At 37.5% G+C, this 12,892-nt stretch overlaps 1 protein-coding gene across 1 annotated transcript in view; it reads right to left on the reverse strand.

Annotated features, from left to right (window-relative positions):
* Positions 1–814: 814 nt before the first annotated feature.
* FAM172A (family with sequence similarity 172 member A) overlaps positions 815–12,892 on the reverse strand; it is a 389,831-nt gene continuing 377,753 nt past the window's right edge. Inside the window, exon 11 of the mRNA XM_042943485.1 lies at positions 815–6,935. Coding sequence (XP_042799419.1) covers positions 6,793–6,935 — 143 coding nt within the window. The 3' untranslated portion in view covers positions 815–6,792. The remainder of the gene's footprint in view (positions 6,936–12,892) is intronic.

Raw genomic sequence — 12,892 nt, forward strand, 5'->3', positions numbered from 1 at the left:
ATAGTCTTTTATTTTCCTTTGAAGAGTTTATACCTTAAAAAATGAAATGCAAATTAATCTAACTCAGAGGCATGTAGGTCCTCAACCTATCTTTAAACAGTAATCTAGGAGGGTTCTATGCTTTATTTTTCAGACTTTCCTGCTTAGCAGTAACTCATTTGCCTACCAGCTCCTTTTGTTTGGTAAAAATGCTAAACTTTCTGTATTTGTTTTTACAGATTCAATTTTGAGGAATGTTCACCTAGAGGACTCCAAGATCTTCAGCCCCAACAGCAGTTTCTGGGGAGGTAGATGATGGGGGTGGTGCAGAGGGAGCAGAAGTAGGTGAACATTTCAGTAAGGCAGGGAGAAGGTGAGATGTGGTGATTGTGGATAGTGTTCCTGATAAGATGTTTACGTTTTCAGGCTAAAGGAGAAACAAAATGTCTTTCATTTGTAACTCAACTCTGATTAAAAACTTGGAAGAAGTTAGTTTTTCAGTTGAAATGATAGGAACATTTTAGGAAATTTCTGATGCCTGACCTAAAGATCTCATCCTTGTTCAAGATAAATAATAAAATACTTCAAAACGATGCAATTCTGAATTTTTCCCCTCTTTTTTCCTTAATGTTTTTGATGGCAGTGAATTGCCTAATAATAAAACTGTTAATATATTATTACAAACAGATCACTTCCTATAAAAGGCAATGCCTTATATGCTTTTAAGTGAAATTCATACCTAAGTCCTTTTGCAGTAGAATTAGAGTACCTAGTATATTTCTAAAGTGCCTAGGTAAAGACATATTTTCCAGGATTTTAATAACTCCATAACAAAGTCATTCTCTCCATGTGTCTCTATGCTCTATTGTATTTCATGTCTGGCAGATTGCCTATAAAATAGACACCAACAGTTTAAATCAATTTTTCTTTAATGGAATAAAGCCAACCTTACACACAAATACACATTACATACAGACAGAATTTACAGATGCAAATGAAGTTGGGGCATTTAAAAATATTTATTACAATGCCTTAAAGCATTTGAACATGAAAATTTATTTAGAAGAAAATATGTTTACAAACAATCCCAACATATACTGAGTACCTACTATGTAACAGGCACTGCAAAGACAAACACATACTGTATGTATTGTTTGTTTCTGGTGGGAAGGGTATATATACCCCATGGATGGGTATGGATGTCCACATGTGTGTATGTGCACACACACACATATATGCATACATACATATTTTTCTATTAGGTCTTTTATTAAAAAAAAAAAACAACCCTGAGTTACCTCAAAGAAGGAAATCCACTTTACAGTCAATTGTAGTTAATTCAGACTTCATTTTGACCAATCATAATTTGACCAATAATTTTTTTCCTCATAGCATGGACAGTACTTAGAATTTAAAAGTTTAGTGTTCCAAAAATGCTGCTCTTCTTAAGCCACTTTGAAGTAATGCTAGTGAGTCTAAGATCCAGATCTACATGTTAATCTCTAGTTTTGCCTTCAAACAGAATTCAGTTACAAAGAACTTGGAAAGATTTTGAATCTATTCAGAAGAGGAAAACTCTTTAATTTTCTGAGGAGTAAAAACTCCCCAAGAAACTTCATATAGCTTCTTAGATTTTGCTTAGCATACGTGATAAAACATTGATTGTTGCAGTTTGGTGACCCATGAAATTTGGGGGTTAGTTTTCTCTTCAGACCAGAGCATATAATTATGCAAATAAAGAGCTGTCACTGATCTAGTGAAATACTCACAAACACATGCACTCTGAAATTGGACAGAAAAGTGAAAATGGTTGGTGATGTGATGGTGCCATGGTTTGTTTTCCTGCCAAGTTTCTATCCAAGTTCATTATTCAAATTGTAAACTTTAAAAAGAGACATATCATTCTTGGGGTGTTGGTTGTCTTTTCATTTCAGATTCTTTGTATTGGTACTGCAAGCTGGTTACAAAGTACAGTTCAACATTATTTTACCTATGACAGTCTCCCATATTACCCTATGTAATAGCCAAGGAAGAAAAGCTGAATGCTCTAGAAAGAAAGATGAAGGGCCTCTCTAGATTTTTCTAGAAACATGTTTCATGTATGTTTCAAACAGAACTCAACCCAACAATACAAAGAATATAGTGAAACGTTTTCCACAAATCTCAAGGCAAAGGGCTGGGAAAAGTTGCCTGGAAGGCCTCATGGGTTAAGTCAAATTTCCATTTTCCAGTTTTTCCATTAAAGGGGAAAATACTGGGCACTGCACGATATCCACTTAATGGTCAAACTTTCAGGATGATTTTCTCCTATCTAGCAATTCAAGCCCACTATATAATATTTGGTCACTTTAACCTTTATGGTTCATTTACAATTACCACTCCCTAAAACCTTTGTGCTAAGCATTAACAAGAGTTCTTAAATATGACCATGCTCTCTGGCATCGAGGTCTCCCAATTCCAAAGTTATCACTGCACAGGCTGTTGCATAATTTTAGATGTCATGGAGAGTCCCACTGATGAAATCTGAGAAGGCTCATGTCAGACCACTGACTGCTAAAGACATCACTACATGAAAGATCAGTGGTGTGAAACTTTAAAAACATTGATCCAAATGAATCAATTAAATCAACATTCATCCCTCCTAAGTGTGAGGTTTAAAACTATCATTGTTGCTTTTTTTTTTTTTAACTCTACATAGATTTCAAGATAAACGTTGGAATGCTTTGATGGCTACTTCTATTCTCGAATCTCCGTTAATCGACTTTGTGCTATTTCCCTCTTTTCAACATCTTCCACTTGGTGTACATTCTTTACTTTTAGTACAGTGCATGACAGTTGCAATGCTTTAAATCTAAAACCGCCTAACAAAGCTGACGCTTTAGGTAGGGTAGCTTTAAACTCTGTGAAGTGTTGATTAAAAACCCTTTCCCAGACTCAAACTGATCTTTTTGGAGATTAATAGAATATTAGATAAAAGGAAGACGAACAATTCAAGAGACTCCCACTCAGTCACTCTATACAAGGAAGGAAGGAAGGAAAGTATTCAATTTTTGAAAGGGAGTACCTCCTGGAGTCTTTTATTTTATATTATTACAGCCCCTAATAAGTAATCATAAAATAACCACCATTATTATCGGTTTTTTTGCCACCCATATTTCAAAGATGAGAATGTCTCACATTTATTTAAAGACATTTTTTCCCTATAATGGCATGGGGAAAGTTTTTGAGAAATTTTTAGACTTTCTGTAATAGTAATCTTTCTTAAGTGAACCAGGATTATAGAAACCTGTCAGTTTACAGTTATAAAACTATGATTGTAACCGGAGACACATGTGTTTGGATTGGGACTCCAGGTAACCCAGAGAAATGTGTAAAATTTTTTTAAATTAGCCCTGATAATACAGTTAACATATTTTGTCACTCACACTTTCTCAAAGGAGTTACAGGTTTTAAAGAAGGGAAGGCTGTAAAATATGTGTAAACAGGATATTTTCAGATTAGACATAATACATCAAGGACCTATATAGGGACTTGGGAGCAATTTAATGTCACTAGACTGTTTTTGGAAAACATTTGTTTACAGTATATTAAAGTATATTTTATAAAATGATAGCTTAACAATGGCTTCAGATTTCCTTGTAGCTCAGGAGATATTTTAGATATTAAAAACAAACATCTTAAAAACTGTTAGCTTTGTGAAAGGTCCAAGCCAAATAGTGAGTGATCAAGTTAAGTTAGGATATTACCTTACAGCAACAGTAATAGTAATAAAAGCAGCGATGCAGTTTAAAATATTGATGAATGCTGTCCCACCATTCTTTTTATGTTTCTGCTTTTATTAACCTCTATACATGAATAGATGAACTTCTGAGCAAGAATACGCTGAGGCTTGTTGGGAAAATTGTTTTTATTTTAAAATGGTAAACAGAAATATATAATATATATGAAACTCCTGTGCTTTCCTTTTTTTTTTTTTTTTTTTGTATAAACAATAATGCAATCCAGGTCGAAGCACAAGGCAGAAACTTGAGAAAAGAACAATTATTATTACAAATAGATTCCCCCACCCCCTTCAAATATCCATGAAAACTTTTACCGGCTACGTGGTCAGATACCTTTATAAAGTTCTAAAGCCAGTATCTGGCTTCGAAGTTTTAATAGGACTATTTTGAATCTCAGATTTATCAACAACTCCTTGCTTCCCATTCCATTTGCTCTAAGAACCGAGTATATAATTTTTAAAAAAGCCTACATCCTAACTTTCAACCTCTACTCTGCTAAAAACCTGTCTAAAGAAACCAAAATGGGAAGCTCAGAGCAGAAATACTGTTAACACTTGTCGCCTCCAAGCAGGCGTGTTACTACCAACTGACTGTTGTTACTCCAGGAAAATTGAGGTGGATTATATTACTACATTTATACCAACAGACACATAATCAACAGGTTAAAAAAATCTTCCATTACAAGGAATCTTATCACTCATCAGTCGGAGGTCTCGGCTGGTGTGCCTAGCTCTCTCCGGGTTGCTACAGCACAGATCCAAAAGGAGAAATTACATTTGCACAACTTAAGTTTGCAAATAGATCTGCATAGACAGTTAAACAAGGCTAACAACCCAGTAGTTTTAAAGTATTAAAGGCAATTAAACAGTGATTCACTCTAGTTGCAAGTAAAAGTTTTCAGAAAGAGAAGTGAGAAAACTGAAGAGAAGGAACAGGAGTGATTTAGTTTATAAGCTGAGCATATTTACTTTGCTCTAATTCAGGTGCATAAGCTTCATAAATTTAGCAATGTACAAGTGTTGATTTTTAAAAAAGCAATAAGACTAGCTCTCCTGTGAATACTTTCATACAGTGAAAACACCACACAGTTTATAACACTTTGAATAATTATTCAATCCACGTCACTTCTCATATCCTCTCAAAGGAAGGTACCATTATTGTACACAGTTCACCATTACTTTTAAAACAGAAAAGACTGCAGACCAACACGGTGGATGGACACTGTTGAGGTGATACATTTTAAGTTATCCAGGAGTTGGATAAAATGACGTTTTGATGTTTTCTCCTACAATGTTTCTGCTAAAATAATATCAAAAGATATGCATATATGACCACTGAAAGAAGATCATTTTGATTTGCCATCATTAAAAGTATAAGAACGAATTAATGCATACCAAACACAGATATTTTCAGTTTTAAAACTTGCTGAAATCGGTTCATAATATAAAAACATTTTATCCATGAGGTGGTTATTTTAAGTTCTTTTTTCTGAGAAGTCAGACAGTTCTAAGTCGTTTTGGGTACATTTTGTCATGTCCTTAAATAGGCAGGCATATTGTTGCATACGCTTTAAAAAAGGATGAAAGATATTAAATTCAGACCCTCATCTGCTAGAAACAGAATCTTCACTAGGTAATTAAATTCAAGTAATTAAAAATTGATGTTAAGATTTAATATTTGAATGTAAAAGTCAGCAAAATCTTAACTCATTTTACCTCCTATATTTCACAGTGTTGGCCAGATATTAGCTGGATTACAGTAATTGTTGAAACTGTAGGGCAAAACCCTGCAGAGGAAGTGGACTACTAAAAATTATGTCGTTGGATTGAGAGGAAAAAATCTTTCACACTAGGTCTTTCCCCTTCTGTTGGAGCAGAAAACTAAAAAAAAATAATCTTAGCCCCACTCAGCCTCTCTGAAGGAAAAGGCGAAAGAGGACAAGATTCATTCACCTGATGACCATAAAATACTAAACCTAAAAGGATCGAACTCCATGAATCAGAATAGATCATTCTAGTTAGGATTATCCACAACAGCAAACTTTGTCCACATTAAGATTTAAAAAGCAAAACAAGTGTGCGATCTAAATTACAATGCCACTCAATACACATTACACATTTAAAAAGTAAAGTCAATTCTAATGATAAAGTTAGGGATTCCACTGAAAATGGGACCTTTCACACTTAAAAGATTTGCTCATCATTTATGTTTCGGTTTAAACAACGTCTTCTGAAATTAGAGACTGGTGTAAAAATCTCCTATTCAACTGGCAAGGATCTTTCAGCGGTAACGTGTAATCGGTACTTCATAGATTCTTATGCAAAGTTTTTCTTCTGGTCTCGAAATGAAAATAGATTGTTAGAGAACAATTTGCACTCCCAAGACTACACAGCACATCACTGCATTCACGTTTTGAATTTAAATTTGGCTTTTCTGAGGGGATGAGGTGGGGGAAACTTGCTTTAAAAAAAAAAAAAAAAAAAGAGGCTCAAGAGGCCCTTAGGAGAGACCTACTTAAAATGGAAGTTTGAAATCTAGAATAAAAGTTTGCTTCTGCTCGGCGGAAAAAAAAAAAAAAAAAAAAAAAAAAAAAAAAAAAAAAAGGACATGATTGAGGGGGGCCGGGGGCCAGGGCAAGCAGCGGCTGCGCTGCAGCGGGCGGTAGGACCGCGCAGACGCCGCTCGCCCCGCAGTGCCGGGCGGGCTCCGTCAGGGCAATTAGAAGCGCGCCGGCCGCGCCGGGCAGGGCGCTGTCAGCCTTAATCTGCGCGCTGACGGGCAGCGCGTAGCCCGAGCTCAGCCCGCAGGAAGCGCGACCAGTGAACCCATATTGCTTTGACAGTTGCACTCATCTAGAAATAATGCAAAACGCTATTTAGATGTATATATCACGACCCTGTGCTCTAGGAAGAAAACAATCTAATGAGGGGCTGGGAGTCTGCTCGCCGACAACAAGCAGTTAGGAGACGTGTGGATGCATGCTCGAGTGTGGTGCCTTTGCTTCCCCTCCCCCGTCTCGCTCGTTCTCCTCTTACAGCTCTTCGTGCTTTATTCTGTGGGAGCGCCGCGTCAGAGCCGGCTTGAGGGAACTGGTCTTTGCCTCAGAGGCTTCGGTAAAGAATTTGAAAATAGACGGGAAGCTCTTCCAGGAAGTTAGCTCGTGACGGTCGGTGCCTGCAAAAAACACAGATTCGGTTACGAGGCGGCCTCGCTCGGTAACAAGGCACAGGCCGCCCGGCTGCCGTTCCCGGAGCCCGAGCCCCGCCCTCGGAGCCCGCGTCCCCCGCGTCTGGCCCGAGCTCCAGCGCCCGCTCCCCAGCCGGAGCGCGTCTCCAGGCCCGGACGCGGCCTCTCCAGGCCACACCTGTACGCGAGAGTTCTCTTTGCCCCCAGGGCTCGGGACTGTCCACGTCTGCTTCCTCCGCTGCTCTGCAGCTGGCGCCCGGGGCGGCCCTCGGAGACCTCCGCAGCCTCCGGCCCGAGGCCCCGTCCCGCCCCCGACGCGAGGACGCGGCTGGGCCACCCCCCGCGGGTTGCCCGAGGCGCGGCCGGGCGGCCCCGGGGCCTCAGCCCCTCCGGGCCAATCGAGGCGCTCGGAGGGAAGGGCCACTCCCTCTCCCGCCTCGAAACCACCCACTTCCCCAGGCTGCGCGCGCGCGCGGGCGCGCGCGGGGATTGGTTTCTCCTGCGCGCGGGACCCGGCTTCTTCGCCCACCCCGGAGCACCCACGTTTCTCTGCTACCCAAGAGAATAAAATAAATCGGAATTTTCTTGCCTCTCTTGGAAGCTGTGCCGTTAGACATAATTTGTCTCAGGGAGGTCACTGCGACCAAATTACATGGGATGCTTCATGAAGGTTCAGATTAAAAGGAGACTATCCCTAGAAGTGCCCTGGGAGGCTACATTTTTACAGACTTTAGGGGACAGTTTTAGAAAAGCTAAAAAAAAGTGTTTCAAAAGCAGTGACTACAAAAAGAGCATCTAGGCCTTCTATTTTGTCGGGAGGAATTCGACTTAGAAAATACAAGTTTGTCACTTTACTGGGTTATTTTACTACAGCTTTTTTTGTGGCTTCAATTTGATACTAATGTGTTTTTCAAATCAAACCTACCTTCAGTTTAACACAGGCAAAAACTAACATGATGTAGACATAAGAACAAATGAGGATATAAATCTGTTTCGACTCCTTGTGATAACGTTTCATTTCACCAGCCTCTTCATAACAACCATTTGTTTAATTACAAAAATAAAAATAATAACAGCAAAGACTCCTAGCATAGAAATGAGTGAACAGCTTTGAAACAGTTGAAATCTCTTCCTAGATCACTCAATTATGCAGAGAGACACTGCCTGGAACTCTTGGGATTCAGGGCCTCTGTCTGATACTTTAACATTGTTAATGATAATTCTTTAGTCTGTAATAGTAGGTCATTGCTATGGTTACTCTACAATGGTGCAACACTTTGCTTTCCCCTTCAGCTATTCGCTGAGACCTGGTAACCACATTTGTTGCCTAGCAACAGTTTTGTGACAGTATCACAATCTGGGAGTTACAACAATAAGGATGCTATGGCTGCAGTCGACCAGAGAGCAGAAAGCTACAGTCTGTGCATGGGACTTAGATACGGGAACTGGCCCTACTAGAGAACCCCTGTCTTTAGAGGTGCCCTCACAAGGATGGTCTCTATCCTCTTATCCTCTGCAATTTGGCTTTATGAACTGGCACTGGGAACTTAGATCCACTATTTAAGTCATATCCTTGAAAAATATCCTCCAACACTACTGTATTCAGATAAAAAAAATGAGGTCATTTCTTGTTTGCTTACGCATTTTTGGCAAAATTCAGTGTTATTCAATGGGAGAGAGAAATGAGTATAGGTTATTTTGGCATAACCTAAAGTGCCTGACTTGAATTTGACAAGTCTTAATAGAATTCTTGGGGGGAAAATGTATGTGTATATATATGTATGTATGTGTGTATATGTATGTAAATATGCCTGCCTGCATCAAAGATATATAAACTTTCAAGTTCCTTAAAACATACATAACATCCAGATATTTATCATTGTAATTCTGATTTATTCTTATGACAATCTTAAAGAATTCTTTTGAATTTGGAAGGCATTTATATTCTCTAAACCCAAGTAGTAAGTCATTCTAGATATGCTCAGACATACCTACTTGAAGTAATATTTTGTGGGTCTATCGAGAGAGGGCCTAGTTTCTGGATAGGTTCATGCAATACCTGTTCCTATTTCTACAGTGCTTGCGGATCTAGTTTCACTTCAATAATAACTCATTGCACTTACAATGATAAAATACTTTAAAATCAATTGTATTCCTGTCTTTTGAAGATGCACACTACATGGCAACACCCATTTCCAAACACAATAAGAAAGAAAGAAAGAAAAAAAAAAAAAGAGGTGTTAATTGTCTTCTTTTCCTTCTCATTTCCCATGCTTCCAGCCTCATTTGGCATTTCCTCCATAGTGATCACACTTACACTTAGTAGTGTTACCAAGGCTATGATCAATTTGTGAGCTTTCTCAGGGAATTCTTCTCATAATTCTTCCCACCCCATGAAAACCAATTCAATCTATGAATCTAGAGGGACCTAAGGAGTCAATGGTCTGAAGCAATTTAACTCCTTTATTTTTTCTTTCCTGGTGACAATCTTTCTGAAGGATGAACAAATTTCCCTGGTGATAAAATGACTACAAAGGCTTTTTAGTTTTAGCTTATGATGACTATCTGCTTGACTAGTCCTGGGCTGAAAAGACCAAAAATCCCTGAGTTAACTGAGTACCTGCACTGGCTCTCAACATTCACCCTTGCAATTTAAGAGTATAAATTATGAGAGTATGTGCTCTGTCAGTGGAAGGGAAATTGCTAGGAGTGAAGGTAATAAGAGAAGTGGGGTAGAAACTGAATTACAGACAATGGAGTGGGGGAGGGAGAATTCTCCCTAAAATAAGGAGTAGTAACATGAATATTTTATATAAAAATGGCTTTCTTTTCAAAAATTATCAAAGGAGGTTTTTAATAATTTTTTTAAAATAACATTTGCAAGTTAGTAATTGCATATCCATCTGGGGCTGCATATACACATTTCACGAACATGTTTGGAGACCATTTTCGAAAGGTCGGAGCCAAAGTTCAATGAAAATATTTATAAATTAATATGAATATCTACCCATAGAATGCTTAGAAAACGGAAACTTTTGAGAGCAGCTTTCTAGTAGCTAAAAAATACACTACTTTAGGCAAACTACATGAGGACAGAAACACTGGGCCATTACATTATCTATTCATAAAAGGATATAAAAGTGGAAATTTTAGGCCAATCAAAAAAGGAGCCACTTATTGATAAGCTGCAGTGATGTGTGGGTAATATGGAAAATTATTCCATTTTGCAGTGACAACATTATGTATAACCATGGTCTCTTCTCTATCACAACTTTACCCTAATCAAAACCTCATCTTTTTAGGGACTATGTATGAACTACTTTCCATTTTTCAGACCCCCTTTACATAATCTAGAGGGGTTCCCACAATGTAGAGAATAAAGGGTTTCCATGTTAAATGCCTGCCACGTTCTCAGGGAGTGATTTTTGTATGTTTTTGGATTGGCAGGCTTGTTCTTTCTGGATAATTCACCTTTGGGGAAAATTCAGTTTTCTAATCCATAGAATCAATTCAGTATCAAAATAAAACGTACTGGTTCCCAGTGCTTCATGACAAAAATGGGCCTTTGTTCAGTCTCAATAAGTGATTCTTAGTGGCCATGGCAATGGTCTCTGGGGCATTTTGGAAATGTGTAGGGGTATTTTGGTGGTCAAGATGATTGGAAAGAACTATTGGCATTTAGCAGAAGAAGGCCAGAGATGGTGGAAATCCTACAATTTGCAGGGCAGTAGAGCACGATGAAGGATTGTTTTGTATCCCACATGGTTTTCGAATGTTCCGCCAGCTATTCATGTAGTTAAAAACCCTGTTTATAATTATATGGGCTCAGAATTTAGATGTGTTTAACAAATAATCTCAAAGTACTTTTGGCATCATTTTAACATATACAGAATTTTCCAGGAATCCAACTACCATGTAAATTGAAGGGATTTTATACTTTATGTTGTTCAGAATATTAATAACCAAGAGTGGTTTATACAATTACCAAGAGTGGTTTACCATATGAGAAAAATCTCATCCCTGATGGCATCACTGCCCATGAAAGTTGAGCTGTCAATAAACACACCTGCATCAGCCTGCGTTTGTAGCTGTTGAATCCATGGTGATTTTATGTACAGGACTAAGTATCTGACTACTATATTATGCCTTCTTATGTATATTTTCTAGGGCACTTTAAATATTGATGTGGATATTATTTTTATTATGAGTTACTTTTCTTTTATTCCTTCTATATGTTAACTAAAGCATTATAATAATTTAGCAATCTTAGAAGTAGGTGGATCGTGTTATCTTTAGAATTCATATCAAGACAGTAAAAGCACTGCATAAGATTTGTTTTAATAGGAGGTATTTAAATGATCAAGTGTCAGCTTAAATAAAAATGAACAGTTAATTCTTTTTTTTATTATATTAGAGAATAATTTTCCCTATAATCTGAGCCCTACTCTAGCTATCTCTTTTATCCTATACAGAGTAGAAAATGCCTGTTATTTCTCTTAATGTGTCTTCCATAAATACTGTTTGTCAATGATCTTATTCACTGGTAAAGAACCAAAAGGCAGGGGGCAGGGGATCACCCATAAAATACTAGACTGATTATTTATCCTTTACTTATCACTTGTTTTAAAAAATAAACTGTAGCAAATTTCAAAGTGGTAATGATAGCACAAATGGTCAAAAGGATTAGAAACTTTAAGTATGAAGTACGAGACTGTAAATCATATGAGAAAGATCAAATTGCTAAAATGTGTCATTTGTTTTCCCCAAAGACTATGTATTTTAAAAAGGTATCTTGTAATGGAACTGAGAAAGAGGAAGGCTACATTTATATAATAGCATTTAGAAATTAAACAAAAAAAAAATGGTTGGAAATAGCACTGAGAGTGGAATGCTCAAAGAATAGGGTAAGAGAGAAGAAAACATTGCTGTTTCTTCTGTCTTGTCTATTCCCTTTACTTCTTCCTGTGATGACTTCAATCCAAGTGTTTCTTACAAGTCTGCCTTGTCCACACTCCTCTTCACTTGATCTTGGTGCTTATATTTTTTGGGCAAAAACCATGCCAAAATATGCTAGTGAGTTAGCAGCCAAAATCCTGATGTTTACTTTGGCAGATGTAGACTAGTCTGAAGCTGTACCTCATTTCATGCAGTAGATGTCTTAAAAACTTATATGTAAATATAATTTCTGTAAATAGAATTTCTTTAAAGGAAGAAGTGGGTTATTTACCTCCTCAACAAATCTTTTAATAAAGTGAAGAAATGTCTGGGAAAGCAAATAATCACTCTTCAAGTGATATTACACACACACACACACACACACAGAGATGCATGCGTGTGCAGACACACATAACACACACATCAAATTTGTGAGCCAGAGATGAGGTTTACTAGTATAATGATGGACAGTCTAAGTTCTCACCAAAGAGATAATTTAGAAGAATTTCTTGGTCAGCTACTCGCTATTCTAATTATTGCTAGTCACCTTATTTTACATGGCCCTAGACCAAAAGGTCATGGAATAACTTCAACAATCTATGCATTATTTACATTTTCTGGTCTGGTTTAGAATAGGGAATATAACTGTTGACAGAGTGACTTCTGAATACAAAATATAATTTTTATGTCTTTGTTTTAGGGTGAGGGAAACTAGCACGTGCCCCTACCTACCCTCCTACCTTCTCACTGATATTCTCCAATCACCCTTCCCACGACAAAAATATACTTTATTTTTAAAGCAAAAGGTAATGAATAAATTTTGTTTCCTATAATAAAGGGGGAAAAACCTAGAAAGATATGAAACATTAATATTAACAGGATAACGTGTCTATGATACTTTCAAAATGACAAGGTTTGATTTTAAAAATTGATCTTTAACAAGAAAAAAGAAATATGGGCAATTAGGAAGTAATGAGGACCCTGTCAATATAGCTATGTTGATAATAACA

Source organism: Panthera leo, chromosome A1 (assembly GCF_018350215.1).
Source record: "Panthera leo isolate Ple1 chromosome A1, P.leo_Ple1_pat1.1, whole genome shotgun sequence".
Classification (NCBI taxonomy): domain Eukaryota; kingdom Metazoa; phylum Chordata; class Mammalia; order Carnivora; family Felidae; genus Panthera; species Panthera leo.